This window comes from Delphinapterus leucas, chromosome 14, assembly GCF_059928025.1.
Source record: "Delphinapterus leucas isolate spDelLeu-1000000601 "Yukka" chromosome 14, BTC_Dleu_Yukka2, whole genome shotgun sequence".
Classification (NCBI taxonomy): Eukaryota; Metazoa; Chordata; class Mammalia; order Artiodactyla; family Monodontidae; genus Delphinapterus; species Delphinapterus leucas.
This window is the reverse complement of record NC_143142.1, coordinates 47,153,381-47,172,499: the sequence shown is the minus strand read 5'-3', so window position 1 is coordinate 47,172,499 and position 19,119 is coordinate 47,153,381. Positions and strand designations below refer to the sequence as shown.

General features: G+C 43.2%; 1 protein-coding gene across 9 annotated transcripts in view; it reads left to right on the top strand.

The window, feature by feature from the left end:
* GAREM1 (GRB2 associated regulator of MAPK1 subtype 1) overlaps window positions 1–19,119 on the top strand; it is a 208,176-nt gene that overhangs the window by 129,722 nt on the left and 59,335 nt on the right. Inside the window, exon 1 of one of the 9 annotated variants that reach the window (XM_089895054.1) lies at window positions 13,810–13,886. The exons of the other annotated variants lie outside the window; for them this stretch is intronic. Coding sequence (XP_089751180.1) covers window positions 13,874–13,886 — 13 coding nt within the window. The 5' untranslated portion in view covers window positions 13,810–13,873. Of the gene's footprint in view, window positions 1–13,809; window positions 13,887–19,119 lie in introns of those variants that run through there. 9 annotated transcript variants of the gene reach the window in all.

Below are 19,119 nucleotides of genomic sequence, written 5' to 3'. Positions count from 1 at the left end.
GCCTTAAGACTCTGCCTGTTTCTCTTTCTCTTTCTCCCTCCCTCCCTCTCTCTCTCTCTCTCCCCCCCCTTCACGTCTCGCTCTCTTCATCTCTACAGAAAGCCTAACCCTCCCAGCTTCCAGTGTCACCTCCTGTAGGTGACTCTTTACCCTTGACCTCTCCCATTCCAAAGTTCCACTGACTGCTGAACACACTCCCGCTTTACCATCTCGGCTTCCACTTACCTGAGGAAAGAAAACTTTTTTCACCCCCTAAACCCTGCAGTGTCAGTGTTTGTCACTGTCATTTCAATCCATGTCGTAGACCACCATGTTGGCCCCCATACTCTTTCTCCTTTGTGCCACTGTTCCCAGGAGAGGGCTCAAGCAGACTTGCAGGGACATGTATGAGGTCGCTTCCACGTACGAACCACTAGCGCCAAGCGCCGCTCTGAACTCTTTCCTGGGCCTTGTCCCACTCAGTCCTCACAGCTTCCTGTCAGCTGGCCAGTGGGAAGGGACTGTGCTCTCTCTACCCAGAGGTGGGAGCAGACATTGCCCTTTCCCCTCCTCCCCTCCGGACATCCCAGGACTGACTGTGTACTTTAGAATAGGAAGAGGGTGTGGATTGTCAATCCAGGCTGCCCGTGAGGGCAACGCCCTTGGGGATTCTGTAGCTGGAGACTCAAGTGCCTTCCCTCCTTCTTTGCCCCCCCCCCCTTTTTGGAGTTGCAGGACTTGGTTCTGGGGTGCCTTCCCTGTGCTGGGCTCCTTTGGCTCTGCCTGGGGGAGGAGAAAAATACACGGCTGGCGTAGGCTTCGGCACTGAGTCTGAAAGAGGGCAAGAGGAGGAGCCGGGAGGAGTTCAGTGTGCCCTGAGCAGTGGCAGCTTCGCTCTGACGTCCTGCCTTCCTGGCGCTCATTCATTCATTCAACCAGTCTGTCTATGTGTATCGCAGAGGTACGCTGGGCAGCACACTGGACACTCAGCCCCAGCTCTCCCCTGTGACCGGAAGAAATGCACTTTTTACAGCTCATTTTATAGTTGATTTCACTGGAACCATGGTAAGTGCCACAAGTGTGTGGCAGGCACTTGTTGGTCGGGGCTCTTCGCCGCGCTGTCTCCTGGCTTTCCACGTGAGGAGTCGCGGTGCAGGGTGGCTGCTGGGCGAGGCGCACACCCCGTGCGCCAGCGGGGCGTCCTCTGCTCACAGCATGGCAGTAGGTGGAGCCCACCCACCCGTCGCCAAGTCCATCAGGCCAGCCCTGCGGCTTGTCATTCCCGCCCAGGGCTCCACCTGCGCTCAGGTATTCTCACCACCTCCGGCGTTTTCTCCTCACTCTTCCACCTCCACATTCTCGAATCACCCAAAGCCCAGCCCACCCTCAGGGCCGCCCTCTAGTCCCAATTTCTCCTCTGTCCCAACAGTGCCATTGTGCTCTGTCTGTCCTCTAATATTATAGTTGATGGCTCTTCTGTGAGGAGTTGTTACGGGTTCTCAAACTCCATACAGGCACCGGCAGTAGCAGTATCACCTGGAAACTTGTCAGTAATGCAGAGTCTCAGTCCGCCGGCCCCTACCGTCAGAATCGGAGCTGGCGGTGGGCCCAGCAGGCTGTGCTGTAACAAGCCCTCAGGTGATTTTGATATACACCAGTTTGAGAACCACTAGTGGTGTCTCCTTTAGAATTTAACGGTGTGTTACCTTATTTTCTTATTTCATGTTTCATAGGTTAATATTTTGTTTCCACAACGAGATTGTAAGTCTACTATTTTGCCTACATTTCGTCTTTTTACACAGTGTTATTAACAGTTTAATATACATTTGGTTGCACCCCTGAAAGCTGTTCCAATCAATTTTCATATGACTAGTAATTTCATCTTGGTCTGCTTAGGAATCCGTGGTATACGTAGAGCAATAGTAAATTCTTCACAATCTCTGAAACCAGTTGAGAAGCTCTTATTGGTACAGAGTGCATAACACAGGAAGGGCTGTAACCCGCAAACCATTCTTTATGGAGTTAAGTGTGGGAGAGAAATGTTCTTAAGATGATTAGATTTTGCTACCCACACAATGGATGGCAATAGAATTGAACGGGTTGCGGGGGTGGGGACTTAGTATGACATCAGTTTGATGGAAATGATGAAATAAAAGGAGGAGGAACAGATTTTTTGTGAGTTAAAGTACGTGGTTAGGTTGGAAGCTTATTTCCCATTCACTTCAAAGGCTAGGGTCTAGTTATGTTGGCATATTTCTCTGGGGGGGCCTGTATGAACTTTGAGGAGAATGCTGTAAGGCACCTGTTGTTTCAAGGGAGAATATTTTTAATGTGTTGATCAAACCCAATGCTTGACCTGTAAGACATTCAAATTTTTCCCTTCTTTCCTTCTTTCTTTTTTCCTTCCCTTCTTTCCTTCTTTCTTTTTTCCTTCCCTTCTTTCCTTTATTCTTTCCTTCCTGATATATTAAAGTGTTAAAGATACTAGTGATAGATTTTTCTCTAGAAATAACAGTCTGGGAGAAGAGTTTATTTATTCTATTTCATCATGATAGTCCTTTACCTTCCCACCCTCCCATATGCAACCATTTAAATGTGTTTCTGGTGCCTTTTTTCTTTGGATATGTTTTTATGAAAGCACAGTGGTTTATGTGCAAGTACTTTAGATTTATGTAAATTATACTGTGTTTTAAGTCTCATATTTTTTTTCCATTCAGCCCTGTGTTTTTAAGGATCCGCTATGTTTTTATTTACTTATTTTAAATTTATTTTATTGAAGTATAGTTGATTTACAATGTGTTAATTTCTACTGCACAGCAAAGTGATTCAGTTATACATATATACACATTCTTTTTCATATTCTTTTCCATTATGGTTTATCACAGGATATTGAATATAGTTCCCTGTGCTTTACAAGGATCCACTATGTTTTTAAAATCCATTCTTGTTTTACTGTGTGTTCATATGCTCTCCCAAGAATGGGCAGCAAAAATCATGCTGCTCTGAGCATCCTCATGCATTCTCCTTATGCTCTTGTTTGAACATTTCTTGGGGATATGAACCCAGGAGTGGAATTGACGGCCTTAGAAGTATGTAGAATTAATTTTACTACCTGGTGCCAGATCGCTCTCCAGAATGGGTGCCCCAGCCTCACTCCCATCACAGTCTAACAGGATTCCTTACCCACATCAGGAATTCACCATTTTTGTCTAATGAATGTGAAGTAATAGCTCTTAATTTGCACTTATTTGACTATTCAGCTTCTTGTCACCTGCTTGATACTTTTTTTTTTTTTTTTTTCCCCTGCCTCCTGCTCTTTAGGATAGCCTTCTTAGTAAATTGTCGGTTCATTTTCTGGCCTACCATTGTGTTAGTGGTGGTGTCTTTTTTGGTGATTTGCAGCATTACATTGACCAGTTCAGATATCAATCTCTTTTCAGTTTTGGGCTTCGCAAGCATCATCTGTTCCATCACCACTCTGCCAACTTTTCCCATGAAATCCTTTACTGAACAGAAATCCTTAATTGTAATGTAATGTAGTCGTTATTTGGCCCTATAGTTTCTGCTTCTGAAGTCCTTCCTTGCCTGTAGGTGATGTCAGGTAGGGATTCATTTTTAGTTTTTCTCTGCACAGTGAGCCAGTTTTACCACACCGAAGTCTGAATATCTTTTCCAGTTATCTTTGTCACATAATATAATGATGTCTTCCATTTCCCTAACTCTCTCGAAATTCATTCATTCCACAAAAGTGTTTGTATAAGTTGAAATGACTCAGAAGGCTAGAAGAATAAGCTGCCTCTCACTGACTAGTAAGAATAACACTCATGAAAACAATGTCAGCACACCCTTATTCTGGCCTTGGAAAGTTTCAGCTGGACTCCAGGTGGAAATAGAGTGTAATTGCTGAAAGAAGCTATCTGTTGACATTGTCTATTCTACTTACAGGGAGTTGATAATATCAGCCCGCATGAACTCAGATCCTGTCTCACTGTATCCTATAGTGATTAGGTTTATCAACCATCTAATCATTTCAGATTTATGAATTATTTACAGGGCACGCTAAACATGCTACCCTAAATTATTCACATCTTAAAAACTGGATAGGCTTCCCTAGTGGCACAGTGGTTGAGAATCTGCCTGCCGATACAGGGGACAGACACAGGTTCGAGCCCTGGTCCGGGAAGATCTCACATGCCACGGAGCAACTAAGCCTGTGCGCCACAGCTACTGAGCCTGCGCTCTAGAGCCCGAGAGCCACAACTACTGAAGCCCGCTCGCCTAGAGCCCGTGCTCCACAACAAGAGAAACCACAGCAGTGAGAAGCCCTTGCACCACAACGAAGAATAGCCCCCACTCACCGCAACCAGAGAAAGCCCACGCGCAGCAACAAAGACCCAACGCAGCCAAAAATAAATAAATTAAATAAATTAAAAAAAAAAAACTGGATAGGCGTTGGAAAAATTCAAATGTATGTAAATGAGAGAGAAGGAAACACAGAGACTTGTATTTTTTTTCCCCGTAATCTCTGAGTGTCTGAAATATCCTTAGCACTCTGCACGCTGCCTTGAACAGAGTACTAAGTAAATAAATCATATGCTTTGAACTGTTATATTAGTTTGACTAATAGTTAAAATAGGGAGGGAAAATGAACTCAGCCCTTATTTTCAGTTCTCTTATTGAATCCAGGCAATAAGAAAACAATATTTATCATCTTACTATTAATCGAATGCATACTGCTCTTCGCTGAATATCTTGTACATACATGGCCTAATTTAATCGTTGAAACAATTCCATGAAGTAGGTGTCAGTTTCAAGTATTGCAATTCCTGTTTGTTTTCTTTGATACTGGTTTTCTTCACTATAAGCTGTCATCACCTTAGTATAGTGAATTTTCTATATATATTTGCATATATATATATTTTGTATATATTTGCAAGGCCAAACGCTGCACTTTCATCCCTCTTCCTAGGAGCCAAATATTAATGAAGACAGTGTTAAGCCTCTGTATCGACATGGATATAAGCTACCGATTTTCTGATGACTACTCCTAATTTGACAGATTATTAGCCATCATTTCCATTCAGCATCTATATGGGTTCTCAAATGTTATAAATTCTTACAGTCGCCTTCTAACATCCCCGGCACGTTAAATGTTTTTGGTTTTTATTTTTAAAGAAATAAAATTCTACAACCAGAAAAGGAAAAAGTCAAATCCCCTTAGCACAGTTTCAGAAATCACAGTCACTGACTCACCCCTTATTGTTCTTTTTAAATTTCCCCCAGAGATTTAGGTTTATTAAAAGCCTGATCTTACATTAGAAACAAGAGTATTTTTATTTAAATGTATCTCTGTGCCCTGACAAAGTCACTCCTCTCTGTAAGAGTACTTCTCTCCAGCCTTGTTTATCCCATCAGACCTTCCTGCCAGAAGCAGCCCTGTTTACATAACTGCCCTCGTTGGATGGAATATTTTACTGAGCGCAGCCCTGCACTCACACCACAGCCTGTTTAACATGGAACAGGGACAGACCTGAAAGGCACTAGAGAATGCTCAGTGAGCTCGATCTGCAGCGAATAAAAGTGGAGGCATTTGGATGAAAATGAAGCTTTGCGAAAAGGGAGCAAGTGCAGGGACGTGTTGTCAGCAAAGACCAAAGCAAACCAAAGAGGAGAGAGTAGTTCTCTGGTGAAGGGGTGGAGGGGGAAACCTTCCGATGGTTCTGGAGTGTCGGACATAGGTATGTATTTACTGTTTGAAAGCATGCCATTCATGAAACCCTTGAACAGAAATGGAGCCCTAGGTCTCAGAGCCACAGCATGGCTATTGCTTCTCCATTTTTTAATTAAAAGGAAAAGATTTAACAGGAACGAAGGGCTCTTTGTCCTGTAGGGCCTTTTCCTTTTACTAGAGTTTCTGTTTTTTTACTGCAAGTTTGACTGATTTCTAATAAGCGTAGGACTCTCATCCACAGCACTGTGGTCACAAACGTATTAGAGTAGTTGTATTTTGAGTGTGAGACATTCTAACTGGAATTGCTCTGCATTGAGCAGAGGGTGCAGTAGGCAGCTTGTCGTAGAGAAGATAAAATTGGCCATCTCCCATGCTTTGTCTTTCTGTCCCAGAACCAGGTGGCCGTGCTCCACCCTGAATCCACATCTTCAGCATTTCTTTCTCCTCTCTTCCTCCCAGCTACCTGGCTACCAATTGTGCCACTTCTTTAAATTTAGAATGCTTCTTAATGGCTCCTCTTCTGGAGTTTTGCCCAGATTAATATAAGAAGGAGCTAACACGGTTCTCCTAACCAGTACCACATTCCAAAGAGTATCGTGATTACATTCCTTTTCATTCGTGACAGGTACATCTTTGTCTCATTTGACTTCGCTCTGATGTTCATTGAGCCCTTATCATGTGCCTCTCATCAAGTGAAGCCCTTTATGTAAGTTTAATCATCCCAATAGCTGATGTTATGTTAGTGTTACTGCCCTTGCATTATGGAACTAGGAGACACACGGAGGTGTAGAAGGTCATGACTGAACCAAAGTTGCCCAGTGGGAGGGAGAGCCAGGATTTCAACTCCAGAAGTTCATATGCTTAACTGCTGTGTGAAGATGTAGAGGCAAAATGATAACCAATGAGTACGTGCTAAGCCATGAGAACAGAGCATGCCTGGCTCCAGGAGTGCCATACCTCAGCTCTGCTCTTGTATCGACTGCAAGCCTTTAAGGAGTTGCCTTGTTGGGGTGTGTGTGTATATATGTATATGTGTATGTATTTATATATACACATACGTACTCTTTATTTCAGAGTAGTTTTAGTTCCAGAGCAAAATTAAAGGGGAAGGTACAGAGATTTCCCATATACCCCCTTCCCCTACACAGACACAGCCTCCCCCATATCACCATCCCCCACCAGAGTGGTACCTTTGTTAAAACTGATGAACCTCCACGGACACATCATTATCACCCAAAGGCCGTAGTTTACATAACAGTTCACTTTTGGTGTTGCACATTCTATGTGTTCAGACAACTGTATAATGACATGTATCCACCATTATAGAATCATACACAGTAGTTCCACTGCCCTAAAAATCCTCTGCTCTCTGCCTACTCATCTCTCCCTCTCCACTAATCCCTGAAAACCACTGACTTTTTTACTGTCTCCATAGTTTTGCCTTTTCCAGAGTGTCATATAGTTGGAATGATACAGTCTGGAGCCTTTTCAAATTGGCTTCTTTTTCTTAGTAATAAGCATTCAAGTTTCCTCTACATCTTTTTTATGGCTCGATTGCCTCGCTTTTTGTAGCTAAAGAATTCGGCGGTGAAAATGTACCGCTAACCCTTACAGAAATGCGATTTAGGACCTCTACAGTATGTTTTCACTGAGTGTCTCTGCTAGCTTTTCCATCTTTAAGTCCATGCACTAAGCCAAGGTGGGTGTTAAAATTTGATGATTCTCCCCACCCCCCTTTGATTATGCCGAGTATGCTCTACATCAGAGTTTTAAGAAACCATTCGTGTTTCTCTACATGGAGTTTTAATCAGTTCAGTTTTGGCCTGAAGGTTCAAAACTAAATCCCTTATAATCGAGGCACTTTTTTTCCTAATGAAAACCACAGCTTGAGCAGCTGCTTGTATTATTGTCCCTCCTCTGTGGTCCCACTGGTGTGTGGGAGTTTACTGTTGGGCTGTGGAAAAGGGAGCAAATGAGAATCCAAGAAAGGGGTCATGTTTCAATAGAGGAAGAATGGTGGAATGTTAAAATCCTTGAGTGTTTTCCTCACCCTCCCCACTCTTTGGACATGCAGTTTGGCTCTCTTTTTCCTTTTTAAATACTTCCATAAGGCATGGAAGAGAAGCATATATCATATGAACCATAGTATTGAAAACTCTTAGACCTCAACTTTGATTCTATACAGAATACCTTCATTTTTGCCTGTAGTTGTAAAATGACAACATAGCTTTAAGGTCTGTCTGTGTCGTGTACGTCCGTATTTTGTCCATCTGCGTTGGTGGGGTCTTCCTCTCCTTTGTCTGGGTTGAAATTGTGTTTATCTGTGTGTAATTTTTTTTCTTGCATCAATTTCTGTCTCATTTTCTTTTTTAAATTTGTTTCCATATCTCCTTTTCGCCTCATTTTCCCTGCTTCCCATTTTCTCTTAACCTTTGTTTTCCCCTTCATTTTTTTGTACTCTGTGATTTTAAGCTCTACAAGTAAAAATTGAAGTTTTACTTTTGCTGTTTGTAACTTTTTATGTAACTCTTTAATGTAGATAAATAGATCATTTTCTATTTCTCCAAAAGGATCCTACCTCAAATAAAATTGCTTTTTACTTATTGGAACCTTGATTTTTTTTTTTAATGTGGGTTTTTGATCCTTAATAGAAGCAGCTGCTTCATCCCAGCGACTAGTTCCAGTGCTAGAGATCAGCAAGAGTAGCTGGGCTCTGTTTCCACCGAATGGGTGAATTATTGGGGACACTGTGTACCCTCTATGCTCCAGTCACCCTAAGTTACCCAGAAGCGAAGATAGGTTTTATCATGCAACCAGTTGCCAGGGTCATTGTGGGGATTAAACAGGACCATCTGAAGAGCCCTCCACACGGTCAAAGAAGAATTCGTTGCACATGTAAATAGTAAATGACCCTTCTTCCTACTAACTTTGGGGAATTTTTTCAGTAACCTACAAGGCACAGTCAGCTCCTCTCTCTGTCAACCTCATCCTGAGGAGGGAGGTGTTAGTGGCTTGGGGAAGCAGCACAGTAAAAGTGGGCCTAGGATGAGAACGCACGAGTGACCGTCCTGGGCTCGCTGTTGACTTGCTGTGACCAAAGACATATTCCTTAATCTCTGCCAGCTTCAGTTTCCTCGTGGGTAAAGTCTCTAATAATCCCCGCCCACCACTGTGGATTGTTGAGTGAGGTAATGGTGTGTGAACACCTTTCGATTGAAAGCAGGCTCTCGGTGGAGTCATCCTGACATGGCTCCAGTCCAGAGGCTCAGACTCCTTTTTCTTTTGTTATTTTGTCTTTCCACATCCTATCGAGTCTCTTTCTTAAGAAGCTGGTCACTTGGTATGCGATTCTCTCTTCTAATTCTTTGTCAGTGCTGCCATTTAACATGTTCTGGCCTTCAGAGTCAGGCAAGACCTACCATCATCCATTACCACGTTTAGATGGAATACCTGTGGTAGAGGCCAGAAGTAGAGGGAGCTCGGCTATGTCCAGGCAGAAGGCTGTCAGCAGGGTAGGTCTTAAATGAGCTTGCTCATAAGCTTAGGCTAAAAGCTGTAAACGGAGGCCTCCCACTTAAAGTCATCCTTTCAATTTGAGGGAAAAGGAAGCACCCCAAGAGGCTAGACTTCCCACCTAAATTTCTCAAATATTTCCTGATATCTGCCCACTCACATGGCATCACGTCAATCAGTATTGTGTTAAGCCCTGTTCAAACCACAGCCACTCCCTCCTGTCTCGTAGAAACCCAGGGTTAGAGGAGACTTCTTTATTTGAGTGAATCATTAAAAACTATTAATAGCTAGGTGCATTTACATGTTTTAAAAAATCCAGATTTTCCTGCCTCTGGAAATCAGCAAGTACTGGAGCTCTGAGGTGGCCATCTCCACCTTTTTACTAATTTTACTAATTTACAGCTTCTCTGGTCATGTAAATATTTGATTTTGGTACTCTGGAAAAAATACATACATATTATATATATTTACATACACACATATATATGTATTTCTCCTACTCGGAACGCCTGTTCTTCAAAGCAGGCATTTAGTGAGTTTCTAGTGTGGACTCAAATTGAGCTGTCAGAGAAGCAGAAGACATGATTCCTGCTGTCAGGGTGCTGTGGTCTAAGAGAACAATACAAAAACAGGTGAAACAAGTAGGGAATAGTTCAACAAACTCCGGTGATAAATATGAACAAAGATCAGCATGGGCTGAGGTTGTGAGGGAGAGCTTCATGGATGACATTGGACTTGAGCTCATACTTAAATTCATTCCCTCATTCAGCTGTTATTTATTAAGTACCTGCTATGTGTCTTGCACAGTATTGGGAACCGGGAATAAACAGGTGACTGACACACCCCCTGCTTTCTTTAGAGAGTTTACTGTTTAGTTTACAAAGACGTGTAAACAAATGAGAATGATAAAATTTACGTGCTTGGATAAAGATCTGTAGACAATAAGATCACACAAGAGTGCGGCCAGGTATATACCTGAGCTAAGAAGATTTTTGATAGAGTAGGTGAAGCGTGAATTGGTTTTGGATGAATAGCTTGGCCAAACCTGGGGATAGAGAAAAGGCATTCCAGATCTTGAGTTCAGTATAAGAAGAAGTATAATTCACTGTGGATGGATCTAGATGGATTTTAGCATAATGAGAGGAAAGTAAGGGTCAGATCTTGGAGGGCCTATATATTCTCTACAAAGTTAAATTTTACAGGAGGTGGAAGGCCTCCAAAGTCTTTTAATCAGAGGGTAGAAGGGCATACACCCCCGCCCCCAGTCTGTCCTCCACTGCCTCCACCCTGCCCCTCCCCAGAGGCAGACCAGTAGGGCCAAATCAGCAGACATGCCCTTTGATTTCCAGCTAAGTTCAGCCATTGGATAGATAGACCCAGCAGGAGATGGGCGGGGCAAGGGAGGAAGCTGGTCAAGGTCTTTATATTCTCCAGCTTCATGGCTCCCTTGAAGGACAGCCTGGGAACAGCTGCTTCTCCCCTTCTCAGGGCAACCTTACTTACATAACGTTCTCCTTCCTGTAACTAGTCCCTCCCCCTGGCACCACAGGCCTAATGGTGGTGACCTCTTCTCTGATACTGTCCCTAGCTTCTCACTCTGCTTCCCCTGCAGCCCACCCACACCATTATCAGTGACCCTGTTGTAAATAAATCCTCTGCAAATTATCCTCATTTAAAATATGATTCAACTTTAATTTTAAGCACTAGTGGAAAGAATAGTTTTCTGGAATGGAAGTCAAGGGGTAAAGCAATCAACTGGTAAAACTGGCCAAAGCGAGAGATGTTGTAGTTTGTTCAAGAAAGGGAATGGAGTTGAATTGACACCAGTTGAACGTGAGGGATTAGGGAAAGGGAGGGGTTAAGGATGACCACCCCGGGTTCTGACTTGGGTGGCTGCTTGATTCAGAAAGTAGAAAGATGAGTTCAGTTTTGCACGTGTTGATTTTTTTTTAATTTATTTTTTTAATTTATTTATTTTTGGCTGTGTTGGGTCTTCGCTGCTGCGCGTGGGCTTTCTCTAGTTGCGGCGAGCGGGGGCTACTTTTAGTTGCAGTGCGCGGGCTTCTCATTACGGTGGCTTCTCATTGCGGAGCACGGGCTCTAGGCACGCGGGCTTCAGTAGTTGCAGCACGCGGGCTCAGTAGTTGTGGCTCGTGGGCTCTAGAGCACAGGCTCAGTAGTTGTGGCACACGGGCACGTGGGCTCAGTAGTTGTGGCTCACGGGCTCTAGAGCACAGGCTCAGTAGTTGTGGCACATGGGCTTAGTTGCTCCACGCCGTGTGGGATCTTCCTGGACCAGGGATCGAACCTGTGTCCCCTGCATTGGCAGGCAGATTCTCAGCCACTGCGCCACCAGGGAAGCCCCGCATGTGTTGATTTTGAGAGAGATCTTTGTGGAAGAAGTGTTGGAGATATGCACTAGGTATTGGGTAGACCAATGTGGAATTCAGGAGAGATCTGGCTGGAGGGAATGTTGCTGTGCTGTCAGCTTATAGGTGGTCCTTGAAGCCAAGGTGATAGAGGGGGTCCCCCAGGAGAGCTGAGAGAGTGGGAGGCCCACAGATGGATACTAGAGGTTTCGGCTCTCGTTTCGTTTTATTTACACACACAGAAGTCAGCCACTGGGCTGAAGGGAAGGCGAACGGTAAAACCAGAGCTGTGAAAGGAGATTTACCGCAGGCCGTGCTCATCACCAGGCGTGATAGGGACCAGGGAGGCATGAATCATGGGGAGCCCCACCTTCCCAGTAGCACAGGACTTACTTCTCACTGCCTGTTGACCATAACTTCCCAGCCAGTAGCAAACGGGACAGAACTGAATTTGACCACCTCTGACTCTCTCTGTTATCTCTACGCATCTCAGCATCGTTGCTGTCTCTTCTTAATTAGCAAAATTTATTTCCATTTTTCATTTCTGACAAGTGACCTTTTTCCCCTCTGAGTAAAGGAGAGTGTGTGGTCCTCCTGTCTGTTCAGCATCATACAGGTGCTCGAAACTTAGATGCCTCACGTAGGACTTTGGGCCTCTTAGCTGTCTGTGCTTAATGTGTCATCTCTGTTGAGGTGAATCACTGTGATTATCTTGAGGGACACACACCAAAAAATGGATATTTTCTAGATGAGAGTTATTCCCTGTCAGCAGATTAATTATGTAATATAGTTTTAGAAGCACATCATGAAAACAGTGCAATAATAGTACCAATCTTTGCTTTTTACATATTACCTTCAATTTCTTTAACCTGTCATCACCGATGTGGTGTTGGATTCGTTCCTGGGAATTTCAGGGTCCTGCTGAGAGAACAGCTCTCACAATGGAGATGGTTTATGAAATTAACAAAACCGTTGAAAGACAATGCAGTTTCCTCCCTCTCCGGGAACAGGGTTTTGACAGTAACGTCTCAGAACAGATGTTTCAGCGATCTCCAAATGTTTTCATTTGGTGGCACAAAGACTCTGTTATTCATGAAATGGTCTGTTAAAAAAATTAGTTCCTCCATGTGGGGATTGTGGGAAGATGTGTTGTATAAATTGATTTCACATTTTGTCAGGAAACTGGCTCTTAACTCTTTAAATTGGCTCCAGGATTTGACTCTGACAAGTTCCGACTTCCAGGCTACAGCAGTCACAGGGAACAGAGCAATACAACAGCTCAGCATCTTTCCCAGAAAACTTCAGTTTGACTCATCTTAGAGGGTCCTATTCTTTTATAGGAGAATAGAAGCCATAAGATACAGTGAGAGGAGGTGGGCACGTTTGCTTTTCATTTGCATTATTCTCCTGATACAATCCTCATGAGCAGCTTAACACATCTTGATTTTAGACTCGTATTTAAAGGGAAAACTGCCATTCTAAGATGAACCGGCTTAGGGTGTAGTTTCAACTACCTTACAAGAGACCTCAGGATAACTACTTAGGTGTGTTGGTCATTTTCATTTCTGATGTCTGATGTCTTTCATTTCTTGATGTCTCCCTGCAGGACAAAGGTCAGCAAACTGTGTGGCCTCAGGGCCAGATCTGACCTGCTGCTTGTTTTTGTAAAGTTTGATTGGAACACAGATGTTGTAATTCGTTTACATATCGTCTGTGGCTGCTTTTGAGATACTTTGCCGGAGTTGAATAGTTGTTAACAGAGGCCGTTTAGCCCACAAAACCTAAAATATTTACAGAACAAGTTTGCCAACCCCTGAAATAGGAAGTTGCATATATCCCATGACCTGGTATTTAAAACATTACATTAAAACATTTGATATATTTAGACTTTAAAGGTATTTGTGGGGTGTAAGAAGTATAAAATATTTATTTGGTTTTAGACCATTAAACATATGACAAGAAAATGTTTAAAAAATATATGTACACAAAGAAACATGCACTAAAATCTTACAGGACAATATAAAGAAACTATATGGAAAAGAGGAGACAGAAGTTAATGGATGATATTGGATATTCAATAAACAGTTAAAAGAATGAATGAGAGGAATCAGTTTTTCTGATGTACAGTATGTTCAGATGTGAAAACATTTGGTCATATTTAGCTGCTACTTTGTTTTTATTCTTATTCTTTCATCTGTGTATGTTCATCATTCCCAGAATAGATTCTTGTCAGTGCTCCCATGCGCGTGCTTCTGAGGTCTTCCTGTCCATCTTTCCTGAGATGACAAACACAGGTGAGACTAGAAGGTTAGAATTTATACAGCTTTACTATTGACATCACAGACACACCAGATAGGATTATTCATTTGGTTCATATGCCAGAATATATTTGAGGCTGCTAACAGTAAGAGATCTCAGACACAAGAGAAAAATAACTAAAGAATGCTTGAAGAACGAGCACCCAAATTGAAAGAGAAGAAAAACGGTGTTAAGGGGATAGAGGTGCTTTATATCAAGAAACCCAGGCTCTGTTCTTTGAACCAGAATATCAGCGATCACGACAGAGCAAGGAAAAGAAAATATAAGCTGAAGTTCTGAAGCTGTTATTTCATGAGATGAAACATCCTATTTTATCAGGAGGTATTCCATCACATGATCTTTTTTACGGACATGAACAGTATCTGCAGTTTTAAGAGAAGGCAGAGACGTTCTATACCCACATGGATATAGCAACCACTAGCCACATGGGCTTTTGAGTGCTTGTAATGAGGGTCGTGTGAACAGAGGTGTGCCGCAAGTGTAAAACCTACATGGGATTTAAAAGACTTAATGTGGAAAAAATTTAATTAATGATTCTTGTATTGAATTTAGATGTATTGGTTTCGATAGAACCATATTATTAAAATAAATTTCACCTCTTTTTACTTTTTTAATGTGGCCATCATAAAACACATAATTGCATGTGTGGCTTGCATTGTATTTCTATGAGGCAGCACTATTCTGTAGGGTGATGTCTCATTTGATGTGAAAGTGTGAGGATTTGGTGACACATCCTTGACTTGTGAATGTCTTTCTGAAGGGACAGAATGGAATTTAGTATAGGCATGTAGCTTTCGGGTAATCTGTTAGCTCAGAGATTGTGGTCTACAGACCGCTTGGCCTGCATACAGATCCTCCTGCCTTCGGAAAATTTTTCTAAAATATTGATCAACATTTTAAAATAAGTTAAACTATTTCATGCTCGTGGAAAGATAATTTGTAGACTTCCATAAACTATACTTGGTTTAGTGATGGTAGCTCGACTTGGCTTCCAAATCTACAATTTATTTTGTTATTCTGCTAACGAATTAGAAAATATAAATTACAGTTGCAGATAATTGGAAGTGTTGGCAAATATCTGATGTCTCTGTCAGATGATTCTGGGTATTCCCACCAAATGGACCCATAAATTTGAACTCTTACTCACTGGTGACTACTTTTTTCCCCTTGTGTATTACATCCTGGTGCTGAAAGACTGTTTCATCCTGGAAGATAGTTCCAGTTGCTTATCTAATCTGTTCTTTGGTTGGATTGGTCCCTGAAAAATATGTCTTGAGGTTCTGTACCTTATTCAGATTTGAATGATTTTTAAGTACACCATTGCTTTCTTTCTCTGTTGAGTGAAAACATTCATCTGTAGTTCAGAAACAAACCTTGTGTATAGTAATGTAGTTCACCTTTTATTTATAACTTTGAAAACCTGCAGTTACTTATGCATTGCTTCATTGTTTGCTAATTCCAGGACTATATTTATTACACATTTATCAAGTACCTATTGACTTTAGACATGTTGAATTTGGTGCTAATGGGACTTCCAAGTATAAATATGCAACAGGCCCTTAGATGTCTCTAGAAGTGAAAAGAAATGTAGACTGTGTCAAATATATTTATCATATATTTGTATAGTCGTTTGTACAAGAAAAATTCAAATGTTTAGCTTCACTGATCTTCAAAGAGATGCAGATTAATACAGGAAAGAGATGCTTTTTAATATGCATTGAATTGTCTAATGGAAAAAATAGTGCTGGCAAGATTGTGCCCCAACTAGGAGGCATGTAGCCTATTCATAGAAATATAAATTGGTTTTGGTATTTTGGAAAAAAATACAGCTGTGCATGGTAAACATAAGGAATTGTGTATTATTCTTTGATTTAATAACCTCACACTAGAAAATTTATCCCTAAAATGTGAGCCAGAAGACAAAAGAAAATCTCTTTGCAGAAGAGGGAAGGGAGCCCAGAGTTGCTGAGCGGCTACTTGTGCTGAGTACTTTGCATCATCTCACTTAATCCCCACAGCAGCCCTATGAAGTGTCCCCACTTTACAGGCAAGGAAGCAAGGCTCAGCCGGATTAGTAATTTGCCAGCGTCATAAAACGTGTACATGGCAGAGTTCCCACTTACATTAGGCACGTGCCAAACTCAGACTGACCATGTAAGAATAGAAAAATAGTTAAGTCCATTATTAAGTGCTATGCAAGTACTGTAAGTGTCATCACGTGGGAAAATGTAGGAAAATACAGAAAGAAATAGTATAAAACTGTAGATAAACCAGTTATTAAAAATTTGTACATAGACTAAGTAGAATAATGACAAATGAAAAGTTTAATTTGGCAGAATTTGTTTAAATAAGTAGTATTGAGATTGCCATAATCTTTTTGATGTTTTAAAAATTGTTTTTTATGAAAAAGGTACAATCCAACGTATTTTGTATTTTCAAATGTGTTATTCATCCCTCTACATTTTCTAAAAAGTACATGAGCTGTTATGTCTAGGTGCATCCTCTATTTTGTCCTCATCACCTATCCTTTAACTCTTGAAAATGCTTCCATCAAGGTTCATCGCTAGCAAAAGCCCTACATCCTTAAACCCTCCTCTGAAATTACTTTCATTTTGTTAAAACCCAAATCTGCATATGCCCTGAAAACACTGCTTCCTTGAAGGCCTCTCAGGTGGTAGCTCTATTTTTTTTTTTTGCCCCAGAGTTGAGGGGATATAAGTGTCTCTATGGTCTTCATTGCTACCCTGACCTTCACTGCTCCCTAAAAACTCAGCTGTAAATCTCTTGTCATCAGACAGCATCCCCTGCTCCCCCATTGTTGGTACATTTCTCTACCAAGCCTAGGATTCCTCCCTCATTTCTCCATGGTTCTCGCTCCTGGCTCACTGCCGTTCTCCCCAGCAGTGCTTCTCTCCTCACCCTTGGAGATTTCAGTGCTTACCTGTATGATTCATTTGATACCCCTGGCTTCTCAGTTCCTTTAGCTTCTCACCACCACAATGCTTACCTCCCATGGTCGCCCCCTCGACCACAGCATCGCCAACAACTCCATCCCTCCGTGATCTCAGTCGCATACATACCACTCTCTGACCTCTCTCCTCTGCCTGGTTCTCGAGCTCACTCCTCCAGGACACGGAAATCAAGTCCGTCAGAACCTGCCATCCGTTGATCCCATGATTATTTTCATCCTCTTCCCTCCTTCCCAAGATGTTGGGTCCAGCTCAAGCTCCGTGAACTCCCTTGCATACATCCTGCCTGCTTTGTCCCTCTTTCACGTCTCGTACTCACTTGGCAATTGGCTGAATCCAAATCTCTACCTGCTTCACGCCAGCCCCCGGGCGTCATACATTGGCTAGAGGAAAACACACAACTAGAGTGTTTGGTTTCATTTTCAAATGCTGACCATTAACCTCAAGTGGGAACTTAGGGCTGCCCACCAGACATATTATGGTATTCATTCTCACTGGATTTTTTTTTTTTTTTTTGCTGTACGTGGACCTCTCACTGTTGTGGCCTCTCCCGTTGCGGAGCACAGGCTCCGGACGCGCAGGCTCAGCGGCCATGGCTCACGGGCCCAGCCACTCTGCGGCATGTGGGATCTTGCCGGACCGGGGCACGAACCCGTGTCCCCTGCATCGGCAGGCGGACTCTCAACCACTGCGCCACCAGGGAAGCCCTCACTGGACTTTTTACAATCTTCTCCTCTTTCCTTAACCTCCAACACCTCCTCTCTCAACTTTATTCTCAACTGATGCCTTCCTTCCCACTTTTGCTGGAAATATTGAAGCAATAAGAGGGAGCTTCCCCCAGGTCCCACTGAACCTGCCACAGATGAACTCCCGTTGAAGGCCAGCTCCTCCACTCTGATGTCCCCCCATGTCCTCAAGGATGTGCTCCAGTAATCTTGCTCATCATCTGTGCGTCATTCCCATCAGCATCAAACATGCTGGTACTTCTCCCATCGTACTGAGGAAACAAAAACACTCTCTGGGCCCCATCCCACTTCCTCCCTTTAGCTACTACTCAGTGTCTCTTGTCCCCTCATCACAGAACTCCCCGAAACATCACCTGCTGTCCATTCTTGTTATTCCCAGCTCTCCTTTCTCAGGCTCTCAGGTTCAATCAAGCTTTGGCCCAGCTATTCCACTGCTCGTATCAAAATCCCCAGTTAAACACAAGCTGCTAAATCCAACAGTTCTCAGTCTCGTTTCACAGTCCTGTACACAGCATTTGATGTCACTCCCGCTTCTTCTCCTTGAGGCACTCGAATCACCTGGCTTCTAGAATGTAGCACTTATGGATTTTTCTCTTGTTTTCCTGGCCAGTCCTTAGTCTCCCAGAACTCAAACCTTGGACCTCTTCTCAGTCTACACTTGAGACCGTGGTTGTCATCATTAAAGTGTCATGGCTTTGGGCTTCCCTGGTGGCGCAGTGGTTGAGAGTCCGCCTGCCGATGCAGGGGACGCGGGTTCGTGCCCCGGTCCGGCAAGATCCCACGTGCCGCCCAGAGGCTGGGCCCGTGAGCCATGGCCGCTGAGCCTGTGCGTCCGGAGCCTGTGCTCCACAACAGGAGAGGCCACAGCAGTGAGAGGCCCGCGTACCTCAAAAAGAAAAAAAAAAAAGTCATGGCTTTAAATATCATCCATGTTCCAGTGGCGCCCAGAGTTACTATTTCCAGCCAGACCTTTCTCCTGACATCCACACTTATGTATCCATCTAAGAGCTTTCGGGATATCTCCGTTTCTATGTCTAATAGACGTAACCTGTCCAGACTGAATTCCTGATCTTACCTCCTCATCTTACCCCTCCAGACCTGCCCATCTCAGTTAGTGGCAGCTCTGTTCCTTAGCCGCTCAGGCCACATTCCTCACTGCTTCCAAACCCCGGCCGTCTCATACCTGGATGATTGCAGGGCCCTCCTAACTGGTGTCTGGGCTTCTATGCCTGGCACCTTTACAGCGTGTCCTCAACACGGCAACTAGAATGATTCTTCTGTAACATTGGTTAAATCGCCCCTTCTGCACTTAGACACCCCCAGGTGGCTCCCCATCGCACTCAGATGAAGAACCACAGTTCTGCAAAGCTGTGGACGACCTAAACCACCTGTTATTTCTCTGACTTTCTTTCTCTTCCTTCTTAGCTTCTACTCACCCCACTCCAGCCACAGCATGCCAAAGACGCACCAACCCATCCGCCTCAGGGTTTCTG